The sequence below is a fragment of the Meleagris gallopavo genome, chromosome 1 (assembly GCF_000146605.3).
Source record: "Meleagris gallopavo isolate NT-WF06-2002-E0010 breed Aviagen turkey brand Nicholas breeding stock chromosome 1, Turkey_5.1, whole genome shotgun sequence".
NCBI classification, from domain to species: Eukaryota; Metazoa; Chordata; class Aves; order Galliformes; family Phasianidae; genus Meleagris; species Meleagris gallopavo.
Genome location: NC_015011.2, coordinates 127,915,109 through 127,939,935, shown reverse-complemented (window position 1 = coordinate 127,939,935; position 24,827 = coordinate 127,915,109). Strand labels below are relative to the sequence as shown.

Below are 24,827 nucleotides of genomic sequence, written 5' to 3'. Positions count from 1 at the left end.
AAAAAGCTAAATTGGTCCCTTTCATACATTTGTCTGTTTGTGGCTATAAGTAGAGTGGGCAAAGGATTTAGTTTCCTTTACAGGCAGCTTGATTTTGGAACATAACCTTCTATTTCTGAGAGAAAAGAGTCTGTGTCTCTTCTGCAGATTTTTTGCAAGCCAAAGATAAATTAAATACTCTTAAAAATAAATCCATATACTTGTACGAACAAAAGTGTACCTCTGGCAGTATAAAAATTCACACTAACAGATAAAATATATATACTAAAGGTGCTGTTGTTTAACAAGGTGTGATAACTAACAATAATTATAACAGTTAAACAACAGATAGGTAATATCTGTTGTTTATATCCAGTTCTGCTGGAGAGGAGCTCTGCAGAGAGGGACCTGGGCGTCCTGGTGGACGACAGGTTGGCCATGAGCCAGCAGTGTGCCCTCGTGGCCAAAAGGGCCAATGGCATTCTGGGGTGCATTAAGAAGAGCGTGTCCAGCAGGTCGAGGGAGATGATCCTCCCCCTCTACTCTGCCCTGGTAAGGCCTCATCTGAAGTACTGTGTCCAGGTCTGGGCTCCCCAGTACAAAAAGACAAGGATCTCTTGGAAAGAGTCCAGCGGAGGGCCACAAAGATGGTGAAGGGCCTGGAGCATCTCCCCTATGAAGAAAGGCTAAGTGAACTGGGTCTGTTTAGCCTTGAGAAAAGATGACTGAGAGGGGACCTGATCCAGGTTTATAAATATCTGAGGTGTGGCAGCCATAGCGGTGAGGCCAGACTCTTTTCAGTGGTACGTGGAGACAGGACGAGGGGAAACGGACATAAGCTGCAGCACAGGAAGTTTCGCACGAATGTGCGTAAGAACTTCTTCACGGTGAGGGTGACGGAGCACTGGAACAGGCTGCCCAGGGAGGTTGTGGAGTCTCCTTCTCTGGAGATATTCAAGTCTCGCCTGGACGCCTACCTGTGTGACCTGGTGTAGGGAACCTGCTTTGGCAGGGGGGTTGGTCTCGATGATCTCTAGAGGTCCCTTCCAACCCCTACAATTCTGTGATTCTGTGATTCTGTGATTGTTTCATCAAAAGTGTTTTATGGCTGCTGATATTGTGTCAAATCAGCAAAGACACATCTTAAATAGTGGAGATCACTAATAATCTCGCTATGCCTGTTCAGATGTGATCAAAAATGCAAGGTTTTCTCTGCACTGGTCAGTTTTCCACTCTGACATATCAAAGGCAACTCTGCTTTCCATACCTACCTTTTAGGCCTTTTTCTTTTTTTCTCTCCTTTCCACTTCTTCATCGTTTTTTTCATTACTCACCACTTCATATCATCTGATGTCCAGTTATCAACATTGGATAATTATATCACCATCAATAAGAGAAAACCAAACTTATTTTTAAATGGTTAAATGAGAAAGTGAACTTTTAAAGATTTTCTTGCCTCCACTGCTTTTTCTCTTTAGAAAATAATTAATCTTTGCATCTTCAGATTTTCGTGCTGCAAAATCAATTCAGTAAGCTTAAAGATGTAGACTTGCTTTTATTTTCATCCTACCTCTAGGGACCCTTGAGGAATGTGATTTACAAGTCAGTATATATTATAAGAAGACCTTTAAAATCAGGAAAACATGGAGAAATAAAGGAAGTCAGGTACTGGGTTCTCTCAACCTTGAATCCAGTGCACTAACTTAAACCAGGCTGAGGCAAATGTAAAAGTAATAGTCAATCAGAATTTAGTATTTAAAAACATTTTACTTAAGTTCATCTGCTTCACAAAAAGACAGGAAAACATATTTTCAGCCTCAGCATTTTTACTATATGTAGTTAAAATGTACTTATTTCCCACTGTAGCCGTATTTAGGTCTTTTTTTTTTTCACTAAAAAATGTAAAATGGTTTACAGAATTGGAGGCTGAAGGAATAAAATGGAACAGAGAAAGATTATTTTGTTCTGCTGCAATGTAGAAATTTTGAGATTTGCATCTAGTTGCAGTTAAATATACTTAAGGAAAGTAAAATAAAAAAAAAAAGTTATAGGTGAATCAACCAGAGGTAAACCAAAACTGGAATGTCTTTTTATAACAGTGTCTGTGGAATTAAACACACACTGTTTTTATTGATGAAAGAACAACATTTTCTCCCTCTGCATTTCCATGTAAATGCAGCCTCAAGCATTAGTATTACAGGATCTCTGATGATTTCTAGCTTTGATTTCAGTTCAGATTTTCACTAAGTTAACAACCTTAGCATTAATAATGAAAAATGGCAATGCTATTAATCAAACATACTCAACCACCCAAACATCATTAAAGTCTGATATAATCTTTTTCAATGAATACTTAAGCACCTGGAAATGTTTAGCCGCCTTCTCACTTTTTCCTGAAACTAGTAATCCAACAATGTCAATCATAAGCAGACATACTCCAGTGTTTCAAAGACTATGATTTCATCTTCTGCCTCTCTGTTAAATATCTAAGACTTTAAAAGTTTTGGTTGGTGGGGAATTCTGTTTAATGCTTAGTTTCTTCTTATTCAAAGCACATGAGCAACCAAAGAAATTTAAGTATTACAGAAGAAGGAATGAATTGAAATAGTATAAAATAGTGTAAATAAATGTATATTGAAATAAACCATTTTGAGAAAGAAAGCTAGTAAAGTTTTAAATGTCTTCACTCTGCCTGTGTAAGGTCACCCTGTGAATTAAGGCATTCAGGGAAGAGCTTGCACCTTAGAGTTAATAAATCCAGAGGTTCAGCTCTACAGGGAAAATCCCTCACCATCTGTGTTTGGGGAATTTGTGGGCCCAGTCCACAAGTGTGTCAAGTGTCAAGAGATCACAGAAAAAGAAACATAAAAATGCCCTGTATGTCCAGGAAGAAATGAATATTTTCCAGTTTTCTCTAACAGTAATTAACCAGAAAGCATTCCTCATTTGGTGATTTTGCCTCATTGCTGTTCACAGTTCATTAATAAATTAATTAAACAATCTTAAAAGAAAAGCTGTGGGTGGTTGGGCACAAATGCCATTGCATCAGTGCAATATTTGAATGACTAGGGCATAGTGCAAGAATGAGGAGGCTTGGAGGGGTTGAGAAGCTGATGATCTGATGTTGAACCTCTGTGTAGAACGGCTAGGAAGTCAACTCTGAGAAAAGGCTTTGGAAAGAGGCAGAATATAATAAGCTTGGTGGTGCCGTTGAAAACCTAGAAGGGTGTCCAAGACACTCAGATATCAGTAATTCTCTGCTGTCAAGAAAATACCTGTGAGCCCCACGGCAGATTCTTATTTTTTCATAGCATTTGGTGCTAATTGATCATACTCAGTACTGATCTCTGAGCTCAAATACCAGTAGGACTGTAGGATGGTAGGAATGAAAGGAGATTGTGGTAAGGTGTCACAGAGTTATCTAGATCAATCTATGCCTGTGACAGGGGCGGCCAGTAGGCCCCTGCCACCCTTCAGCCTAACAAAATGGAAAGGGAAAGGGAAAAGGGATAGGGAGATGGGAGATGGGCTCAAGGAAGGAAAAAAAAAAAACCAGTAGCAACAATCTATGGAGGAAAACTTATTTTACTAACTGTGATATCAGAATGCAAGATAACACAATATAATACAATCTAATTGAAATTGAGACTAATAAATCAAATAAAATGGGTGAGAGAGAGAGTTCCCGAGACCGAGTCAAACCTGAAAAGCTTGGAACAGTTAGGAAAGCACCCTCCAGCACCCACCGCCAGGCAGTAAGAGACTGCCCCACCTGGAAGGACCAGATCCCATGACTTCCGTGATGAATACGAATAGGTACCTGGAATTTGAGCATTAATACTTTAACTCCCAGTGCATTACATGATGTTATGATGTGGAATACTGGAAACCAACAAAACACAAAACCATGACAGTCAGGATGAGTTTCTTTTCCAAGGTAACTAAAGATAGAGCAAGAGGACTTTTCCTCTTTAAGTGGTGCCAGGGGAGGTTCAGGTTGTATATTAAGAAAACTTTCTTCTCAGAAAAAGTGGTGAGATATTGGAACAGACTGCCCAGGGAGGTGGTGGAGTCACCATCCCTGGAGGTGGTCAAGAAAAGGTTAGATGTCTCACTGAATGGCATGATTTAGTGGTCATGGTGGTGAGCGGTTGATGGTTGGACTAGATGATCTTTGTCTTGTTTTTCAACCTTCATGATTTAATGATTCTATGGTCTGCAAATAAAATATGGGGAAAAAAATGCCCTGGGGAACCTTTTTTCTAAATCAGGAAGTGGATAAATTCAGTAAAGGCCATTGAGTCTAGCAAAACTTTGGATGAAAATCAAGAAAGGAGGATTCTTGTTTTATCACATACAAACAAACAACCTCCTAAATGCAACAACCACAAAGCTTTTACCATTTCAACTTTTGTCATTCACTGCTATCTGAAGGGAACTGCCAAAAGTGTGTTATTCTGTGTTGGCAGAGCTTCAGGCATTGTGAGACTTGATAGGCTCCTGCAGGGAAAATCAAGGCAATCTGCATTAACAGTGCACCACTCTGTACTGAAAGACTCCTTACTCAACACAGAGAACAAAAAGGAAAGTTTCTGCTCTTAACATTGTATTCTACTGGTTTCAATATGAACCTGTTTAAAGAATTACCCTAGACAATCACTGGGAGAGCCTCATTTAGCAGGCCAAGCGAAAAAGAATGACAGTTCTCTTCCAGAAAAGTCTGACAAGGGAAAATACGTACAATTGACAACTGAAAACAGAACATACCTGGTTTAGAACTACAGATTTAGATTTAGAATTAGAATTGTTCTTGTTTATATCCACCCAAGTCTTATTGTAGATACTAGAAATATTGTAGACAAATTAAAAGCTTCAGATCCTGGACAACCCCTCCACAGCAGGGAATAATCCTGAGTGACTTGACCTCCACCTCTTGTTTTCTTTTTCAATCTGAATTATTGAATATCTGTGTAGATATTCAAGGATGGAATAGATATATAGCTGTGAATATCAACAGGAATACCAGCTGAAGTTCATTATTGTAATATTAATGGGGTGGAATGGCAAGGAACAACATATAAATCAACTTTAGCCAAAACCTATTCTTTTCAGTCCTAAGAGTTTTTTTCATGTTTGTGTATTTTCATAGCTATAGAATTCTATCAGAAGGGTTTTTATAATGCTGTTTACTACTTTAAGTCCTCCAGGTCTTGATTAAAACCACTTAAAATTAATAATTCATGAATAGTAGTATAAAAAAATACCACAAAAATAGAAAAATACTTCTCTGAGTACTCATGGGAACTAATTACATTTGCTGTTTCTGATGGAGATGTATGTTATCTTGCAAGAGTACAGGTCACTTTAGCTAGTATTTAGAAGATAGCATTATTCAACGGTTATTCACCAAAAACCTGTTTAATGATCATTTAAAATTGCATTTTCTGACATTGAAATTCAATGTATAGGAAACTCTTATAATAATAATCTCCAACTAATTCACAGAGTCAAAGGGATTATTCTAGAGGGAACAAAAAATCTGTTGAAATGCAGTTAAGTTGTATATCTCTTTGCTTAAAGCAGAAAAGAAGTCATACGAAGGAAACAGTAAAACAGAAATGAAGACAGCCTGAGGATCGGTACCTTCAGCTGAAATAAACCAGGTAGAAGGTTGATTCAGAAAGAAATGCAGGGAGGAAGTGGTTAGAAATTTCATAATGAAATTGATTTGAAAAATTTCACAGAATAAAAAGAGGTTTTATTTTGTTTGGGGTTTTATTTATTATTATTATTATAATTACCATTTTTTTCAGTATTGTAGCTATTCAAATGTACTATTTGCAGAACAGCCAAAGCAATTATCCTATCATCACTTACAACATTTGCCAAAAATAACAGTTTAAATCAAAACAGCTTATGAATGGTACTAAGAATTCTTTAACATTCTTCTTTAGAGTTATCTTTCTGTAAACTCTGAAACTAAAAAGCTCCAAGAATGCAGTATTATTTACTAAATTTCAGTTCTGAATGCATTTTTACAGGTGACCCATGTATTCTTAAAAACTCAGAGAAGTGCTGACTAAATGTAGTTATGCATAGGAAAAACAAAACAATAGGTGCTCATAGGTGATCTGTCATTTTCATTTTGGTATTTACCAGTATAATTGTCTTTGTCCTAAAAATATACTTAAATATTAATAGAAAAGCAACCCACTTACATCACAAGTAATTCTTCAGGCCCTTCCACACACTTTAGTTTTACCAGTTCCTCCTATTCATTTTCTGAGCGCGTAAGGAGGCTACGTCTCATATTAGCATCTCATTAATATTTTATATATGTACAATCATCCAAAGTTTTCCATAACTGACTGATAGGGCCATAGAAACCAGATTACAGGAACTAAACCATTGCTCTTAAATATTGCGTAAATTGTTCATCATTGAATTTTCAATGCGTTCAGTGTTCAGCAAACAGGTGCTGTCAGCACAGACCAAGGCACAGTGCTTTTTTACTGCATCCTTCACAGAAGATTCAAGGGACTGAACCCTAGAACTAGGGTTCTTTTTCCTTAAGCCAGCTCTTCCAATCAGATTGATGCCCACTAAGCATCATGGCTATTAATTGTTCTGCTAAGACCTGTGACCAACCTATGTACATAAGATACTTCATTTCCATGTCTATCTCAGTGTTTCTAACAATAGTACCATTACAGGGGAGAAATACAGAAAACTTGCTTATGCTTCTCTCTCAGAATTGACTCTTCATCAGGTAGCTCTTAAACAAAGCCAGACCCAAATGGTAGCTGTATTTGATCAGGTTGCAAAGAGACCCTGTGTATATATTTCCCAAGTTTCCTGCTTGCATGGCTAAATCAAATTTCCCTAGCTGGTTATTTCTAACTTCTTACTGTTTTTTGCATGCAGTTTGCATATTGCATATGCATATGCAGATTTGTCTGTGGAAGCAAAGCACAGGGCAAAGAGAGTGCTGGCTGGCTGTAAAAAAGAAACAATATTGCTGAGGCTTAAATTAACACTGCCAGTGAAATTTTTTGGCTGTCCCACTGGTGCCTCATTAAACACTTAATCTTTGAGTTCTTAAGTCTCTCAGATATGGAAACGTTGCTAGTTTTTATTATTTGGAAGATTAATTTGAGTGAACTGTGGAACATATAAGGTCTCTACACTTGTCATTAGACCACCAGTGCTGACAGATTCTATGTGCAGATGTAAAACTAGTGCTTAGAAGAAAACTCTCTAAAGTACCTCTTGGTCAATCTGTGGTGTGCATGTAGTCACAGGAGACCTTGTATGTTGTGATTACCCAACAGCAGTGGTCTCAAATGACCCCACTGAGACAGGTTGCACACCAGTATTAGTAAGGCCTTCAAGCAGCTAGTCTGGTGCCAGACAGTACTGTGCATAGAGCCTCTCTCATGTTCATCCGGTTACACGGTAAAGAAATGATATTCATAGAATCATAGAATCATAGAATCCTTAGAGTTGGAAGGGACCTCTGAAGACCATTAGTCCAAACCCCATGCAATGAGCAGAGGCCCCACAGCTAGATCAGGTTGCCCAGGACTTTATCCAGCCTTGCCTTGAAAGTCTCCAGGAATGGGGCACCTGTTCCAATGCTTCGCCATCCTCACTGTAAAAGATTTTTTCCTTATATCTAAACTAAATCTACCCTCCCTGAGCTTGAAGCCATTTCCCCTTGATATTAGTGACTTAGAAACCTGTACCTCATCAGTTTTCTATAGAGTGAAATGCTTTTGAAAGCATTACTACTAATTTTTAGGCTGCAGTCTGCAGAAGACATGCCCATGCTTGAGTTTGCATCTAGTTTTTTAATGAAAGTAGGGCATGGTGACAATTCCCAGTCATGCAAGGAGCAGAAACAAAGTTTATTCAGAAAACAAGTGATTGTGACCAGATGTACACAACAAGTACTAGCTATCAACTTCTGGCTTTTCCAGTTATTCTGTTTCACCAATTTAGCTTTTCAAATATATGAGTCTTTTTTTCATGAATGAAACAGACTTGGCCCTTTCAATTGACTATACATGAAAATTTAATGTTTTACAGACATTTGAGAAAAAGCTTTGAATTACACTCTACTATTTATTTCTATGGTACAGACTGGAATGCCAACTCCAATAGCAGTCTCTAAATAGTTAAAAAAAAAAAGAAGATTATCCCATATTTAGCCATTCTCAAATTGCCCTTCTATAAGTTTCTGAATTTTCAATGACTTTTCAATGTTACAATTAGAATTCATCTTGTGTGCTTTTAATTTCACATACCTGACATACAGTCCTCCCCACAGATTCTTTTGAAAGGACAATTCATGGTGATTCATGGATCAAAGCATGGCAGTCCATTCCAATCCCTCCCTCCCCCCCCGAGAACTCATACAGTGTTAGATAATTGCATTAATATTTGTGATTGAGGAAAACCAGAATCTATAAAGCAATAATCAAATATGTTACTCTTGCTGTTCAAAATTTATCATGGTTAAAAATAAATCCAGAGTTCAATCTGGCTTCCTTACACAGAACTGGGTTTCTTTGTTTGCCAAAAACTAATTAATTTCTGGCATTGATGGATGTAGACATGTTCCTCCAGTATAGTTTCTTCATTCTACAATCAACTGTGAACTGTGAATGAAACATTACTCTAATGTCCTTGAATCACTTATGCTGCTCATCCCTTTCTTCAGAACGTTATGAGTAACATTATTCTCTGCAGTTGTTTATGGTCATGCTTCCTTTTCTGAATCATACAGCGAACATGCAGAAAGAATTGTAGGCTATTGCCCAAGAGTAAGGAGAATTATTATAAGGTGTTGCTGAAAAGTATTTGGGGAATACAACCCTAGTTTTTCATTTGCAATGGGGATAGGCATTGGTAGCTTTTCTGACAGTGTGAACATGTAAGATGAGTGCTTTAAAAAGTCAGTGCATGTTATGCTACTGTAACTTAAATATTTCACATTGCAGAATATCAGATAAAGAGAATTCATCAATGAGCAAAAGAAGTCTGCTAGAGAGAGCAAGGAAATTAATATCAACAGATGGACTAAATCTCTGATTTTATGTCTTTAACAATTCTAAGCTAACATGATTGACATGTTAAATCTGAGTTTATTACCAATTGAATAAAAGAAAATTATTTTGATGAAAACCCGTGAAAGTTTGTGAATTTGGAGTACGGACATAAAAAGTATTACTCATAAATAGAGACAGATGAGAAGTAGTTGGCTTTAGAATAGATTTACGCTGGCTTTTCCCTTCCTCACAGAGGTACTAGGAAGTACCGAACACACTGACTAATCAAGGAAGGCAATATGTTAAACAAAACCTTATTAGGAACAGGAAAAAGAGAGCTATTAGCACAAAATTAATTTGTTAACAGCACGTCACAGTGAAGGTATTAGGGGATATGAAGGAGAAAATACTATATAAATACCAGAGATACAAGCCAGGTAAATTAATAAAGATAAGAGGGATTGCTTGTTTGTGAATATACAATTTAAAAAGTAGTATTGTTGACATTTGAAGAGACTAAACAGTCATTTTTGAGAATATAAAAAAGACTGATAGTAATTTAGTAAGAAATGCTTGAGCTGGCAAAGAAAAAGCTAAAATAACACTCAAACAGAAGTCGCATTACCTTTTTCCAGCTGTCAAGTATCTTGGAAACAAGTAATTGGGAATGCACATGGATCAATATTTTTCTTTATTCTACCTGATAAAACAGCAAACAGAGTGCAAATTTGCGTGTGCTACAGAATACCAAATAGCTCCGTAGAAAAAGATAACACATCTACCTATAATGTTGTGAAAAATACAGGTGAAAAATAGCTGTATATGACAGCATCAGCCAGAAAATCTCTTCTGCAATTGTGCCCCCTGGAATTTCTTGACATTATCTTTTACATTTTCTTAACTCAAAAATCACTGCCCCTAGCATGCATGGATTCTGTGTGAGATAGACAGCTAGGATGTATAAGATAAACTAAGCATAGATTTTTTGGAGTGCAAGTAATCCCTTGATTTTTGTTTGTGGAAAACAGAGAATACTTGTTACCAGCCACTTCTCCAGCACAACTCCTTTGATTAACATATATTTTGATAACTTGTTAACAATTGTTTAAAGGTTTGACAAGAGATCACTGCTCCCCATTGCAATAAGTCTTCATGGAAGTTTTGGTGGAGTTAGAAGAAATAAAACAGGCTAAGCTTTATTTTACTAAAGTAATCACACACCTTTCATCCTAGCATTGATCTCAAGCAAAATAAAGCAACAGCTGGTACAGGAATGGATTGATACGAACATAAAGAATAAGGTAATTAACACCAGTATAAAAAAATATAATTAACAACAATAAATATCGATTTATAGAAACTAACTCCTATCAGACTAAACTCAGTATCATTTTCTGAGTTTATACATTTGTGCTGATATAATGTACATTCGTAAGACATCTCACTTGATGCAAGATGACATTTTGATTAAGATACTACAGTGATAAGAAAATCATTGTGGCATATATTAAAGGATTGCATTTTGACTACCTGATAGGATTCAAGTCATAGCTAGAAAAATGGTCATTATTCAGGACCCTTTGTTGAGATGCTGTCTTCTGGCTTTGTGTTATTTAATACTTCTTATTAATGATGGAGAAGAGAATATAGCATTTAAACTCATTAACTTTGTACTTGACGCAAAGACTTGGGGAGCAGTCAATAATGAGAAGGATAGGTGAGAATGGAAAGTAGTTCAGATAGCTTTGTAGCATTTCAGTACTTCAGTATATCTATTTGGGAGTGAAGTCTAGTGGTTTTGCTTTCCTGAAATTAGAGCTGTCATTCTGGGTCCTGCGAGTCTAAAGACACTGGGATCTTTCTCATCACTTAAAAATCAATTTAAAATGCACCCCTTGTGTGAAGGTATGGCCAAAATACTGAGCACAGATGTTGGATTCATAATCTATATTATGTAATTGTGCAGCTGCTATTACAAACCTAACTCTGATGGCTGCAATTCAGGAGTTATTTTGAGAATTTGCAGAGTGAGTGAAAGAGCAAGCAGATTTATTAGAGAAATGGAAATCCTGGAAATCCTTCCCAGTGTTAAGAGACCATAAGTGTTTATCTTGAAGGATAAATGGTAGTTGATTACCATCTCTAAATACCTGCATGAGAAAAAGACAACTTATGAAGGAGAGTCCTTCATTCTGGCAAAGATGCATTAAAGTCCAAGGTCTGAAATGATGCTAAACAACTGCAGATTAAGAAAAAAGCACCTGGTTTTTACAGTGGAAATAACTAAGCATTGAAAGGACTTAAAGGGCTGCAGTACAGCTCCCATTAGTAGATACTTTTTGTATGGACACAGTATGCTTTTCTAGAAGTTGTTCTATTTCATCTATAATTACTGTGTTTACAAAAGAGATTAGTTCAGAGAAATCTGATACGATGTTGGTGCTGTGTTGATGGTTGGATTAGATGGTCTTAAAGATCTTTTCCAAGCTTAAAGATTCAAAGCTTCTATGATTCTGTATTCTTTTCCAGAGTGCCACTTGCAGAACTGGGTTGGTCTTCCAGTGATGCCGGTACAGTGTTGCATTTTCATTATTGAAAAAAAAGGAACATAAAATTAGATTCTGTAGAAGAAAAATAGGTAATTTTATTTGGAAAAGTTGAAATCATTTTTTTTTGGTAAGATGAAAACTATTTCAACTGGTTTTGGAAGTACAGGCTCACAAAATCCAGTCTTTCGAGACTTTCAGGAAACTTCAGTACAAAGGGGCTTCCTTCCACAAACAACGGCTCTCATGAGAAATTCAGTCCTATAAATAAAGAAGTGGTCAACATTGATGGATGACATAAAACTTCTGGTTTCCTGTTATGATTTATTTTTTTTTTAACAGCAAAAGTTCTTAACATTGTATCTTCTCAGACTTTCTACAGTATTTGATACTCTGCAAAGCATGAGTAATATTTTGTTCTAAAAGAACTGCACAATTCCCAATCTGTAAACCCTCTTCAATAATGATTCCTATGTAAATGATATTCATTTTCACTCCAATCCTATGCCTACTTTTACTGACATGGATAGCTATGGTAATTCATTATTGTTTTTACTTCATCTGCTTTCTACTTTTTTTTGCCTTTAGTCTCTTAGAAAAAGGAACCTAGATATGGTAAATAGCTATATCTTCTTATGAATAATGATTAAGGGTTCATGCTACACCATAGTTGTGTACTGATTTTCTCTCAGCTTGATGCATGAATGCAAATAGAAGTAATGTGTGTAGCTTTTACTATTGTTAAGCAAGGAAGAAGACTGGACTTGTAATCATGAATGAAATGACTGTGGTGGTAAATTTTCATTCTCATTATATGACTTGATGTAATTTCATTTTTTAAGGATTTTCCAATATTATTTGTAACTTTAGTCAAATTAAAGATATATCGTTTTTATTAATGCTCTATTTAAAAGAACATACAAAATGATATTTTAGGTTCTAAAAAAAAAATTATATCCAAAGATAATAGGAATAAACAGTCTGAACACAATTCTGATGCTTGTAATGCTGTTGTAATATCACACAGACAAATAAGTTACTTTAACTTCACATAGCCTTCTTTGAAGGAGAGTATTATGTACAGTAGTAGGACTGAGATGAATGATTAGGTGAATTTGTTATAACAGGCTATGTACGTATAAAAGCACATAAATATGTAAGTCTTACATGTAAGCAAAACATTATTAATCATGCAATCAAACACAATAATCATTCATACTTTTTGTTGCAAAGTTCATAATCTCAGAATTCATTTTGGAAGTCAGTTATAATAATGGAAGTTAATTCATCTCTCACTTACCTTCAGAGCATTCCATACACTTAACAGAGGATATGGGCCACAGCTAAATACAGTGAAATGATAACAGCTCAATCAAAAGTACCTGCTTTTGAAAGTGCTGTAACAACATATAATGAATTGGCTGGGGCACAAGAAATAAAAGGATCTTTCATTTACTTTTCAGTTCAGTTCTTCATTAGGAGTTCAATTTTACTACTTATCCATGCTAATAACTATGAAAAGAAAAACAGAATGAAGAAATTAGAGCTTTAAATGATTTAATTGGTTCTCCGGATTTAATACTAAATGCCAGAATTAGAAAATGAAGGAACTGGAAATATAGGCATAACTTTTAAAAGCAGGCAATAGTTCATTTAATAGCACATTTTACAAAAATTTTCTTGAAAATTCTACTTGAATCAAAGAAACTGAAACGTCACCGTGTAAGGAAGAACAAATATCAGAAATGCAATTCTTGATAGTGATATATATCTATTAAAAAAACATAGCCTCAAGTAGAAATATGTTCCTCAATATTATATTGTTCATGTTGTTAGACACACACAAAACCAAACTAAACCAGGCCATAATTTCTTTCAGTTCTGATAATTTAAGACATAGTATTTCCTGAGTTAGAAAAACCTGCCATCTTTGTACTAATTGGGGTCTGGGCTTTGCTCTTCACACTAAAGAGTAATTTGTCAACATTTGATTATTATGCCTACTTACAAAAATATATCTATATATAACTGCATATGATGTCTATAAGCAGATACAATATAGTTAGTGTTAGGTTTCTTTTTATTTTTCTGGTATAGTAATTCATCTATGATAACAAAAGAAATGAATTAGCACTACATTAGTCTACATGTCAATTATAAGTGATGAAAACCACCTCTGAGTTACATTTACACACATGTGCATATTGATGAGGCCAAAGGCAATTATAAATTCATAAACATCTTTAGATGGAAAGCTTTTTTTTCTCTATTGGTACAATGGCTATTATATAAGGTTTTTAGCAGTGACAGGGCATCTCATAACAACCATGAGAATGCAACAAATACCACATCTGAAGACCTGTATACTTTTCTTGTGTATTTAACCATACAGCTTATACAAAAAATATGTGTGTAGTGGGAGCTTGCTACCACTACAAGAACATTCAGTATTTAGGATGCAAAGGTGTTTTTTTTCTGTATTATGCTCCCATCCAAGTGCATGACATCACCAGGAAGACAAGACCTTAAGTAACAGAATTACCTCGGTCATTTTATTCTTTTTGGCTTGGAAGCATTTGTCCTAGAGTGCTCTGGATCAAAGATTGTACCTTACGGTGGAAACATTTGATGTGCACTGACTGACACATTTTTAAGAAGTCACAAAAAAGCATACAAGAAGTCCTCAATGTTTCTCAATTGCTCACACAGTTGCTCAAAAAGATAGACACTTTTAATGACAGTTTCATGACTTTTCTTATTACTATTTTTTTTTTTCTCTCTAAGAGAACCATAAAATTGAATTTTCACTTTTTTTGTTTTCTCTTGTAAGAATATATCCTTTTTGGTGAGGCAGCCCTCCTGTTTCCTCTGTAATTTTACTAGATCTTTGGAACTTCAAATTTTAAACCTACTCCAAACCTGGGCTTGAGAGCTCTGGGAAAATCAGCTTAGAACGAGATACTGACTCTGTAGGCAGACCAGCTGCTGAACTGTTAATGATAGACAGTGTCCTTCAAGAAATCCTGATCCATCTCTTTTCATTTGAACAATGCTAGCAAGAAGACTGCTGCTCAGGGATTGGCTGGGTGTTGGTTCATTTGGTTCATCACCTTTGGTTCATCAGTCAGTGAGCAAGGTGTCAGGAGTCCAGTAGTTGCATTGTGGATAGAGATAGAAGTAGGTGTAGATATAGATATAGATGACATAGTTAGATATAGTTGATACAGATATAGATATAGCTATATAAATATTTTCTGCCATACAACATCTGCCTCTGACACCATGCTTCAACATAATAAAATAGGAAGCATTACTTTCTGGACAGCCCTCATATATTGTTATAATTTCTTTTTTTTTTTTCTATTGTCCTCTTTTGTCTTAGTAAAGATTTTATCTGAAACTGCAGTTTCTATTTTGTTTACAGTTCTCTCCCTTATCTTACTGGGGAGGGTGGGAAGTGAGCAAACCACTGCCTGCTGGGTTAAATCACAGTTGTATTTGTACTTCAAGTGGGTCTGTTTCTGGGTTTGGCTTGATGGCCTGGGATATTAAAAAGCCTAATTTGCATGACTGTTTCATCCGATTGGAGGAAAAATTCTACTGTTAATTAGGCAGCACTACATTTTTTTATGACAGTCTCTGTCTCATGCTTACTCTATGCTAAAATATTATTTCCAGAATGTGCAAAGTCTGCAGCCCTTGAACCTGAAACATGCATACCTAAAATCTGCACAGCCCCAGCTGACACCTGCACTAACACAAGAGCATGAGTCTTTTACAAAAACAAAAACCAAAACTCTAAGGTGAACATTTCACAAAATCTACTCTAATTGCCGACTAAAATTTGTTTTCCACTGCTTTTACTTTTCATCTGTCTGACCAATGTGCTCTATAACAGGAGTGGTCCTTAGCTTTAGCTAATAGTTTTCAAATCACCTATATTACAGAGAAATTAACTGTATGTGTAACTCAAAGACACTATACTGTAAGCATGATAGGCAGTGGCCACACAATTAGAAAATTTTCAGCTGGTTAAGAAATTGCATAAACCTAGCTCATGAAACAAAACTAGGGGGCATGGGGAAGTAAAAATCAAAAAGTAAATTGGAAGGATGTGCATATTAAATAGCAGGATTAAACATTGTCTTCTCTTGCTTTCAAATAAAAACAAAATGAAGAAAAGGTGAAGCACTAAATGTTAGAAAATTAAGTTGCTCGCTATTAGATAAATGTGATTTGTTAAGATAATAGGGAGGGCGCCTCAATCTGGACTATGCTCTCACTGCTAAAGAAATACTCGTGACATACTGTGTGAGTCTTTCTAGTGACTATGCTTCTTTTTTTTTCTGTAATTAAACTCTTATAACAACATGGGTAAACTCTGCCAATCCTCATTATTCTCCATTTCTAGTGATGGACAATTAGATTGTGAGCTTCCACTTACCTGCTGAAATTGTTCTATGTGTATACTGCAGTTTCATATTGCAGTCTTTGTAAAGTCATTCATCTTTTAACTTTTTTTTTTTTCCCTGAGATAATTGGGATTTCAGTACTCGTTAACTTCAGAGTATAATGGGAGGATGACTGAAAGCATGTGGTAAGATAGTATAATGTGGTTTGAGTAAATACATATTTTTAAAGTATTTCCTTAAAATATTTCACCCTTAAAGGGAACTGTCCTTAGTACAATGCAGATAAAATTCTAGCAATTCTGTCAAGCATGTCCTTAATTTCAATAAAAAAAATGGAAATAGACTACAGTTTAGCACTGTTCATTAAAATCCACAATGATTATTCCTTATAAAATCATTATTGTTCCAAATGGTGTCCTATTTTCATACTGAAATGTTAAACTAATACAAGTTCTATGGGTCAGACAGCAGTCATTTTAGTTTCATGGGAAGCCATGCTGCATTTCTCCTGCCTCAAGATGCATCTTTTGTTCTTATTATAGAAAACTGTCATGGAATATTTTGCCTTAAGGTAATATTCATTATTACACTGAATTGGTCTGATAGTTGATGATGGTTACTGATGGTTAAATGACTACTTCAGTTCTATCTTCAGCTAGTGCTGGGACACCTGAATAGTTTCTGCATACAGAAGAACAGACCTGTGTGTGCTGTGGCTACTTTCCTTGATGTACTGCTTCAGAATGCATTATTGTTATCAAAGTCTAAATTACTCCTTCCAGAAACATGCATTATTCTCTCTATATCTAAAGGCACTTGGCTGCAGGTTAAAGAAAAGTAACTGTGCTACATATATTTCAGAATTTCTCTATACATGCAAAATAATTTGACAGGTACTTAACACTCATGAAAAACTAACTTTCAGAACAAAGAACAAAATGGTAACAAAATGGTAATTGATGGTTAAAAGTTAGTTTGCCTTCCTGAGAAATTCCTTAAGCTGTTAAAAAGTAGAATTCCTCTCTGAATTTCAAAGTTTCCTGATACTCGCTATCACAGTGGTTCCTAGGCAGGCAATCATTCTGTGATTGCTTTTAAATCAAGAACACTGATTTAATGATATGCAGTTTGGAGTGTTTTCCCGTCTTGTCTGCAGAGTTTTGTCACATAATGAGTCCCAGCTCCTGTCCTAACAGTCCCAGTAATGGCTGGTGGGGTTGTGAAGGCTGGTAAAGAAGCAAGGAGAAAGAATGAAGAGTCTTTGAAAGCTTTTTCTATCCTTTGGGTTGCTTATGCCTGCAGGACATACAGAATGGGTTTTAGGTCAGATCTTTTAGAAGAAGGGAATGTTTCTTTGTTCTGAAAGTTAGTTTTTCATGAGTGTTAAGTACCTGTCAAATTATTTTGCATGTATAGAGAAATTCTGAAATATATGTAGCACAGTTACTTTTCTTTAACCTGCAGCCAAGTGCCTTTAGATATAGAGAGAATAATGCATGTTTCTGGAAGGAGTAATTTAGACTTTGATAACAATAATGCATTCTGAAGCAGTACATCAAGGAAAGTAGCCACAGCACACACAGGTCTGCTCTTCTGTATGCAGAAACTATTCAGGTGTCCCAGCACTAGCTGAAGATAGAACTGAAGTAGTCACTTAGTTGTAGACCAAAATTTACAAAAACTTAAAAAATGCATTCAGTACATGTAGTACAGAAAAGGGTTTATCTTTAACAGCAACCCCAACATTTTTATGTTTGGTCACCATTTTAGCAGTGATGATTTCCTTCTCCTTTTCCTATGCATTACCATCAACATTGTTATTCTCCAAGCTGTGTCCTTTCCACGTTCTGCAAGATTCTTGTAGGAGAACCAGATAATTCTTATCTTACTCACTGTGTGCCAGTAACTCTACTGAACAAAATTATTCTCCCCATGTTTTTTTATATTGCCTATCAGTACGTAAGTTAGAGAACATCACAGAAGGTACAGTATATAAGTTTGTATGCGCAACTGCTGGCTATGACTGTCTCCTTTCTTCACGTGAGAATTTTTCGTGTGAATTTCAGGCAAAAAAAGAAGTTGATGGTTAAATGAATTGAGCCAATCATTATCGTAGGATTTCATATTCCTTAGGTGCTTCTATGGGTCTTTGTTGGATACTTGAGAATTTGCAGTTCTTTGTAAAATTCGTATAAGTCACATTGGGTATTTGGGTTTGTTCTTCTCACTTGAAGGTTAGAATGGTTATACAGTTTAATAATAAGCCAGAAGGACCAGTAGATACTTACCCATGTCAGTTCCCTGCTGCCATTCCCTGTACGGAGAAAAGTGCTGGGGATTAGTGGAATGAAAGTAATCAGTCTGTGAAAACCCACAAGGCTCACTACATCATGATGTATTGCAGTGTTCTCTGCTTGTAACAGCACTGGGCTCTAGTATTAAAGCTCTTTCTTTGTATGTTAAATGCATGAGGAATTTTGGAATGAATGTCCAACTTCTTGGGGTCATAAGGTTTGTACTTGCACAGTACTCATGAAAATCCATCCATTTATCTAATAGAGGCATGATGGAAGTACCCATGAGCATATCAAACCTCTTCCAATTTAGAGCTATCTTAAAATAATGTCCTAACACATAGAACATTTCTTATTGACTCATTGTTCTAAGTTTCTCATCCCAAATGCCACCCTCAGATTTTTATTTACCTTTGACTTTTTAACTTATGGAAGTTCACTCATTTTATAGTGGCCTTCAGAGTTTCTTTGGATGGAAGTTATTTTTACTGAATTAATTTATTTTCTGTGTCATATGTTGCTATCGTCAAAATATCCACTGTATTCAGTGCTTTTGTTTATACACTCTCAGTTACCAATCTATTGGGAAGTAATTCCTCTGTGCTATCAATTTCTTTTGGAATTTTGCTGTAATAGGACAGATTTACCTACCTATAGTAAACTATGTCTTCTGCAAATATCTTATTCTAGAAAAGCAAGGCTTGTAACAAGAAGCAATGCAACTTGTCAAGTGACATAGTCAGACACACACACACACAACAAAAAAAAAAAACACAAAAAAAACCAGAAAAGTTCTCTGGCTTATAAACTCTTCTTCACATCTAAAATTGAATCAACATACTCCAAGCAAAGTACAGAAATTGGTCTCAGTTCAATTTCATTATTGTTAATCACTGTGGCTGTCTGAGAGAAAAGGATAGTTAACAGCTGTGAAACTGAGGGAGCTGCTACTGAGGAAAGAGGTGATAAGGTCTCTACTATTTAGAGAGAGAGGGACAGATTGTTATCCCCTATGGAGTTGTGAAGATTAGCAGAAGAGATAGTGTGAAGAAAATCATATAAGTGAGATAAAACAGACTTCTTACTGAGCTCTTGATCTTATGATTTTTAGTATCCTGCAGAATAATAAGCATTATGTCCAGGCTCATCTTCTGAAGGTTTACAGTACCACAAGTGACCATTACTACTTTTAGATGGAGGAATGCTCATAAAAACAGATTCTTGATTTATAGTGACGTGACCTTTAAAAGTATGTATTCTGACCTCTTTCACGAGCATCGAGGCTCTAGTGTCTATAAATAACTTATTATATAAAGGTCTACTGATGTGCATGCTATACTTTGTCATACAGACCCCTACCACCTGATTCACATATTAGAAAAAGGCAACAGAAGTCATTCAAATCTGCAAGAAGGACAGCACAGTCTGCTGAAGGAGAGATTTTGTGTGGGCTGCTTCTACATCTAATGAATGAAGAGATTCATGTTTGTGGCCACTCATTCATCCAGAAATACCAAGTCTGGAAAGCCAAGATGCCTTTCAAAAGATTACTCATCATGAAGGATTCCCAAGAGCCTCTGCTTGCTCAAATAGGTCAACATTTTCAGAGACCTAAACTATAGGAAATTAGAATGGACAAGTTTATTTCAATTCTATTTTTTGTGAACATTATTGCTCAGATTCTCTCAAAATATCGAGAAACATTTCACATGCTACATTTTATGGAGCTTAAAAACAGCACGATGAAGAACTATCTGTATGTCACTCACCAAATGTCAATTTATTTTCTGTGCTACTATTACAGGTGATTATGTAGTCATGACTATATACTTCGACTTAAGTAGAAGAATGGGATACTTCACTATTCAAACATACATTCCCTGTATATTAACTGTTGTTCTTTCCTGGGTGTCCTTTTGGATTAAAAAGATGCCACACCAGCAAGAACTGCATTAGGTAAGTTGTTAATAATTTCTTTCTCTGCTCTCTTCATGTAGTTTCTACACTGCATTTGAAAATGTCAGCTTCCTTTCAAAAAGACCACAAGATATATGCTTTATATTAATGCTACCATGTCTTGCAGACCCCTATCTATTTATCAATGAAGCCTTTTGTTTTCTGTCTTTTAAAGGGTAATTAAAAGTAAACTACCCTGGCTCTTTGGAATGACACTGCCACATATTTTGCATAATATTCTAGAACTAACGGCTCTCCCCTTGTTCTCACTATGATATTTCAGTGACATTTTTAAAGAATAAATTAATTGCACTGCTGGCTTCTTTTTCTTCTGAAACTCTTTCCCTACAGGAAATGATGTCCTATGTATACTAAAAAACTGTGGGATATAATAGTATTAGTTCACTCAAAATGTTTTATGTTTGTAAGTTTGAAGTTTAGCCCCATTCTAGGTGTATAGTATATATAGACATAGGTGTATAATTATATAGATATAATGTATATAGATATAATATATATTATAGATAGGTTGTGCTGAAGAAGATTTTTCAGCACATCATTTGTGTCAGGATCGTTGTGTGCTATTTGGCACTTCTTGGATACGCCGAGAAACTGACCATTTTTTCTTATGTCTATATGAAAACCTGCAGGTTTTGCACCTATAGGGCCTTATGACAACAGCCTTATAGGTGTACATCAGACCTGAAGGAAAAACATTTTGGTCCAGACTGAGATTGCCAGCACTGCAGATCACTAATTTATTCAGTCAGGAATAATTTATACCAGTATAGGAAAAAGGGGAGGTGTGTCATGTTTTACATGCCTATTTTCAAGAGTAGGTGTTACCATTCTCAGCTATTCATTGCTTCCTCCTGCTGGAGCTTCTCACATCTCTGTTTAACTAACTGTGCCCTCTAAATCATTCCAACAAAAAACGAGATTATTGAAAACCTACTCACTTGAGTTTTTGAACAGAAAACATTTTTTGGACAGGAAACGTTTGTAAAAGCAACTGAATCCCCTGGTTTGAGATGGAGGCATTGCTGTAAGGAAGTGCTAGGACAAAGGATGCAGATGGGCTGTTCTCCCTGAGACTGCATGAAGGTGGCAGGCATGGGGTTCTCGAGGCCTTCTGTGAGACAGTGGGCCTTTATTCAAACTACATGATAGGAAAGGACATTTGCATGGACTTTCACTCTTCTCAACGTCTGATCAAGTATTTCTTAACCCATTCCACCCAAATAAGTAAGCATTTACCAGAAATGGTTGTTACTTTTTGTGCAAATTTGTTTCTGTCTGCACTCTTCCAAACACCAAAACACAGGTGCTGTACTTGGTCTCAGGAGGAGGACAACTTGTTCAACAGTGCTGCCTTTATATATTACTTCAAAATGACTTATTCTGTTTCTCTCTGTCCCTCTCCTGCACTAATAATTCTGAGAAGCCACCAGTTTTAAGAGTGTTCTAGTTTCCAGCCTACACCCCCTGATGGATCTGAAGGGAAAAATAAAAAGGAGATGCTAAAGAGATTTTGAAGCCCATTCACTTTGAATGAGATTTTAGCGGCAAAGTCACTTGAACTCTTCCAAAATTCTAATCCCACTTTCTAAGTCCTTAACTTACATGAAAAGCATATTGTCATCTGTTCAAGGTGTACTAACACCTGGTATGAAAGACATCTTTCTAAATCATCTATGTTTCCATAGTTCATTAACCTTCTGCTGAATGACAGAAGAATTATATTATCAAAAATACTCTCTAAGAATGAGTCCCTCACTAGCCACAGCTTTATTTAAGCAAAAAAAATTATATGCCAACCATGCAGCTCTCAATCCTTAGACATCTTTCTAGGGAGAGGTTGTATCAGCTTTAAATCTTAGTGAATGACAAAGGACATCTTTCAAGCCAAGAGCAGCTTAGTGGATGGTAGCAGGATCAATAGCAAGGAAAACCTAAAAGAACCTTTAATAGGACAAGTACAAGCAGACAACACTAGTTCATATTTTACAGATAATTCTGTATTAAAACCCTCTTTGCATGAGGTGAGCTCAAGACTGAAATCTGCAAAGAGTTTGTAAAACTGACAAACGTAGCCATGTGGCATCTTGCTGGTCCAGCTAACGTTTTCTGATTGCCAGAGTGCTCTGGCAACATGGAGGACCCTAAGAGTCTAATCTGTGACCCCTTCTACCTCCAAGGCAATGTGAAGATAGACTAACAGTGAGGACAGAGCACCTGTATGATTACCTGCTCCTGGCTCTGTTTCCTCTGGTGGCCAGAAAATTGAATAGGCCTTTAGCATACTTTTCTGTGGAACAACTTTCTTCTGAAATTGAATGGCTCAGTGAAGGAGAAAAGATTGACCGTGCTCTGTCGCTTTCAACTAGGAGTACAAAGCCCCATGTGTGTGCAGAGCATCCATTTGATTTATCTTCCATAATGCTTATTTTTACCAGAAAAGTAAAAAGGGAGAAAAGGTGTCTAACAGTTTGCCTTACTAATTTTCTGGAGGCAGACTTCATACCCTGTCTCTGAGGGTAGTTCTCCACACCACACAACTCACATTTAAATTAATTAGAATCAAAAGTAGGGTACTGATCATAACAGTGTGGCTCTCCTTGCATCACTCCCATTACCAGCATGAAGTTCAGAGAAAAAATGTATTCTTATATTGAGGTTGTGAATTTAAAGTAAGACCATGAAAGTGAGATATTCCAAGGCTGTATCCAGTGGCTGTGATTGCTAACTCATAAAACTCTGATAGAAAATTAAAATAAAATAAAACTTTCTTATAAATAAAGTCAAGTGACAAGAAAATAATATGTATGTGGGTCACCTCTTTTTGTACATGATCGGAGACCCATTACTCTCAAATTGCAAATGGCCTCTTCACTCTTGGGATGCAATATGCAAATGTTCCCAGCTTACTGTAGGTCTGCCTGTATAACAGAAGCTATAAATCTATCTGAGCAACACACTTCCGCATTTTGAGAGTGGCACATGGTAAAATCTGAGTAATACAGCCAAAGGCAAACCACTGAAATTATCCTGCTAATTAGTCGAAATGAATTGCATACTCAGTGCACCAAAACTGCCCTGAGTATAACTGCATTAATGTGAAGGACTAGCATCAGGGAAACATTTCACTCTCTGAAATTAATGAGTAATTTTCTAAGCTATTGGCAACTACTCAGGGTTATATGAAGGACGGGTTTTACCCCTTTCTGAATATCTCTAAGTAATAAGTAATTTTTGTGCTGGAAAACTAAATGCAGTCAGGGGTATTTTGCTGAGCGAAAAAATGGGACCATAATAATCCTTTCAGCAGCACTGTCTAAAGGCATCTAAGTGGTTTCTAAAAACTTGGCATCACAGCCCCTTGTTAACACACTCTTTGAGGGGCTGAGGCCAAGAGTGTTAGTGTGATTCACTCCAGGACACCTGAAGAGTCAGTGGGAAAATGGAAATAGAATTCAGCTGTTGGATGAGAACTGTGTTTTGTGATCTCCGGTTATACTCTTCTCTTCTCCATTCAGAGGGGAAAAAATAGCTCTCTGCTGTTTTTACCTGTCTCTGGTAATCAAAATGATCTTCTCCCAATGTTCACAGTCAAGAAGAGCCAGCAAGTGTCTGAAGAAAAGTTATGATCTGAAAAATAGGAGGTTGTTTTTCTTGAGGATGAAGGGAATTAAGTTAAACTAAAGCTTTCATCTGAGCTCTCCCCTGCTTTTTAAAAAATGGGTATAATGTATAATACGAAGAGGCAGTTACTGTACAGCAACTTCAGATGGAAGCTTAAAAAAATGTAGTGGGTATCAAGGGCAGTGATGCTTTCGTGTAAAAGAAGTTAGAGATGATGTTTAAGAAAAAGTGAACGTTGCTCTCCTTGTCATTTTGCCTTAAGTTCATTCCCTAGAAAAATAAAGCAAATGCTCAAAACAGGTGCCAGACCAGAAAGGTGAAGAAATGAAGTTTATAAACAAGTGATACCTTGGGTAAACCAATATACTTTTTCCTATGGGAAAATAAGAAAAATTGAGCCTCCCTGACCAAATAGTTTCTAATACTCCTGTTACTTCACTTGACATGCCACTACACAGTAAGCAGCTTTCTGACAACTGTTATGTTAAATAACTATTTATGCCAATGATCTAAAGGTTAAAGTGTCCTCATGCATTTTGTATACCTACACTGATCTACTGGAAAATCCTTTTTGATTTATCAAATATTCATTCTATCTTTGGTATGGAATTTGCTCAGAGACTATAAATGTTACAAAAGTGGTATTTATACACAAGCATGTGCTTCTTCTCACACCTACCTACCAGAAGTTTTTGAAGCTAGGTTACTTCAAAGCTGTTCCTGGCTGATGTTAGAATTCTGTTGAAATAGATCCAAAGCACTTCAAATTTCAATAACAGATTCAAAGCTCACTTCACAGTGCTGATGTCTCCTAGGTGAGAGACTTAACAATTTAATCTGTCAAAGTTTATTGCATTTAAAACCACTCACCAAACTGAGTTTTCTTAACATGATAGATAAAATCAACTAAGGGTAAGGAATCTAGATATTGTACTTGGCAGTGGTGGG

General features: G+C 36.2%; 1 protein-coding gene across 1 annotated transcript in view; it reads left to right on the top strand.

The window, feature by feature from the left end:
- LOC100550732 (gamma-aminobutyric acid receptor subunit gamma-3) overlaps positions 1-24,827 on the top strand; it is a 302,767-nt gene that overhangs the window by 270,146 nt on the left and 7,794 nt on the right. The window contains 2 exon segments of the mRNA XM_031557588.1: positions 20,086-20,202; positions 20,205-20,237. Coding sequence (XP_031413448.1) covers positions 20,086-20,202; positions 20,205-20,237 — 150 coding nt within the window.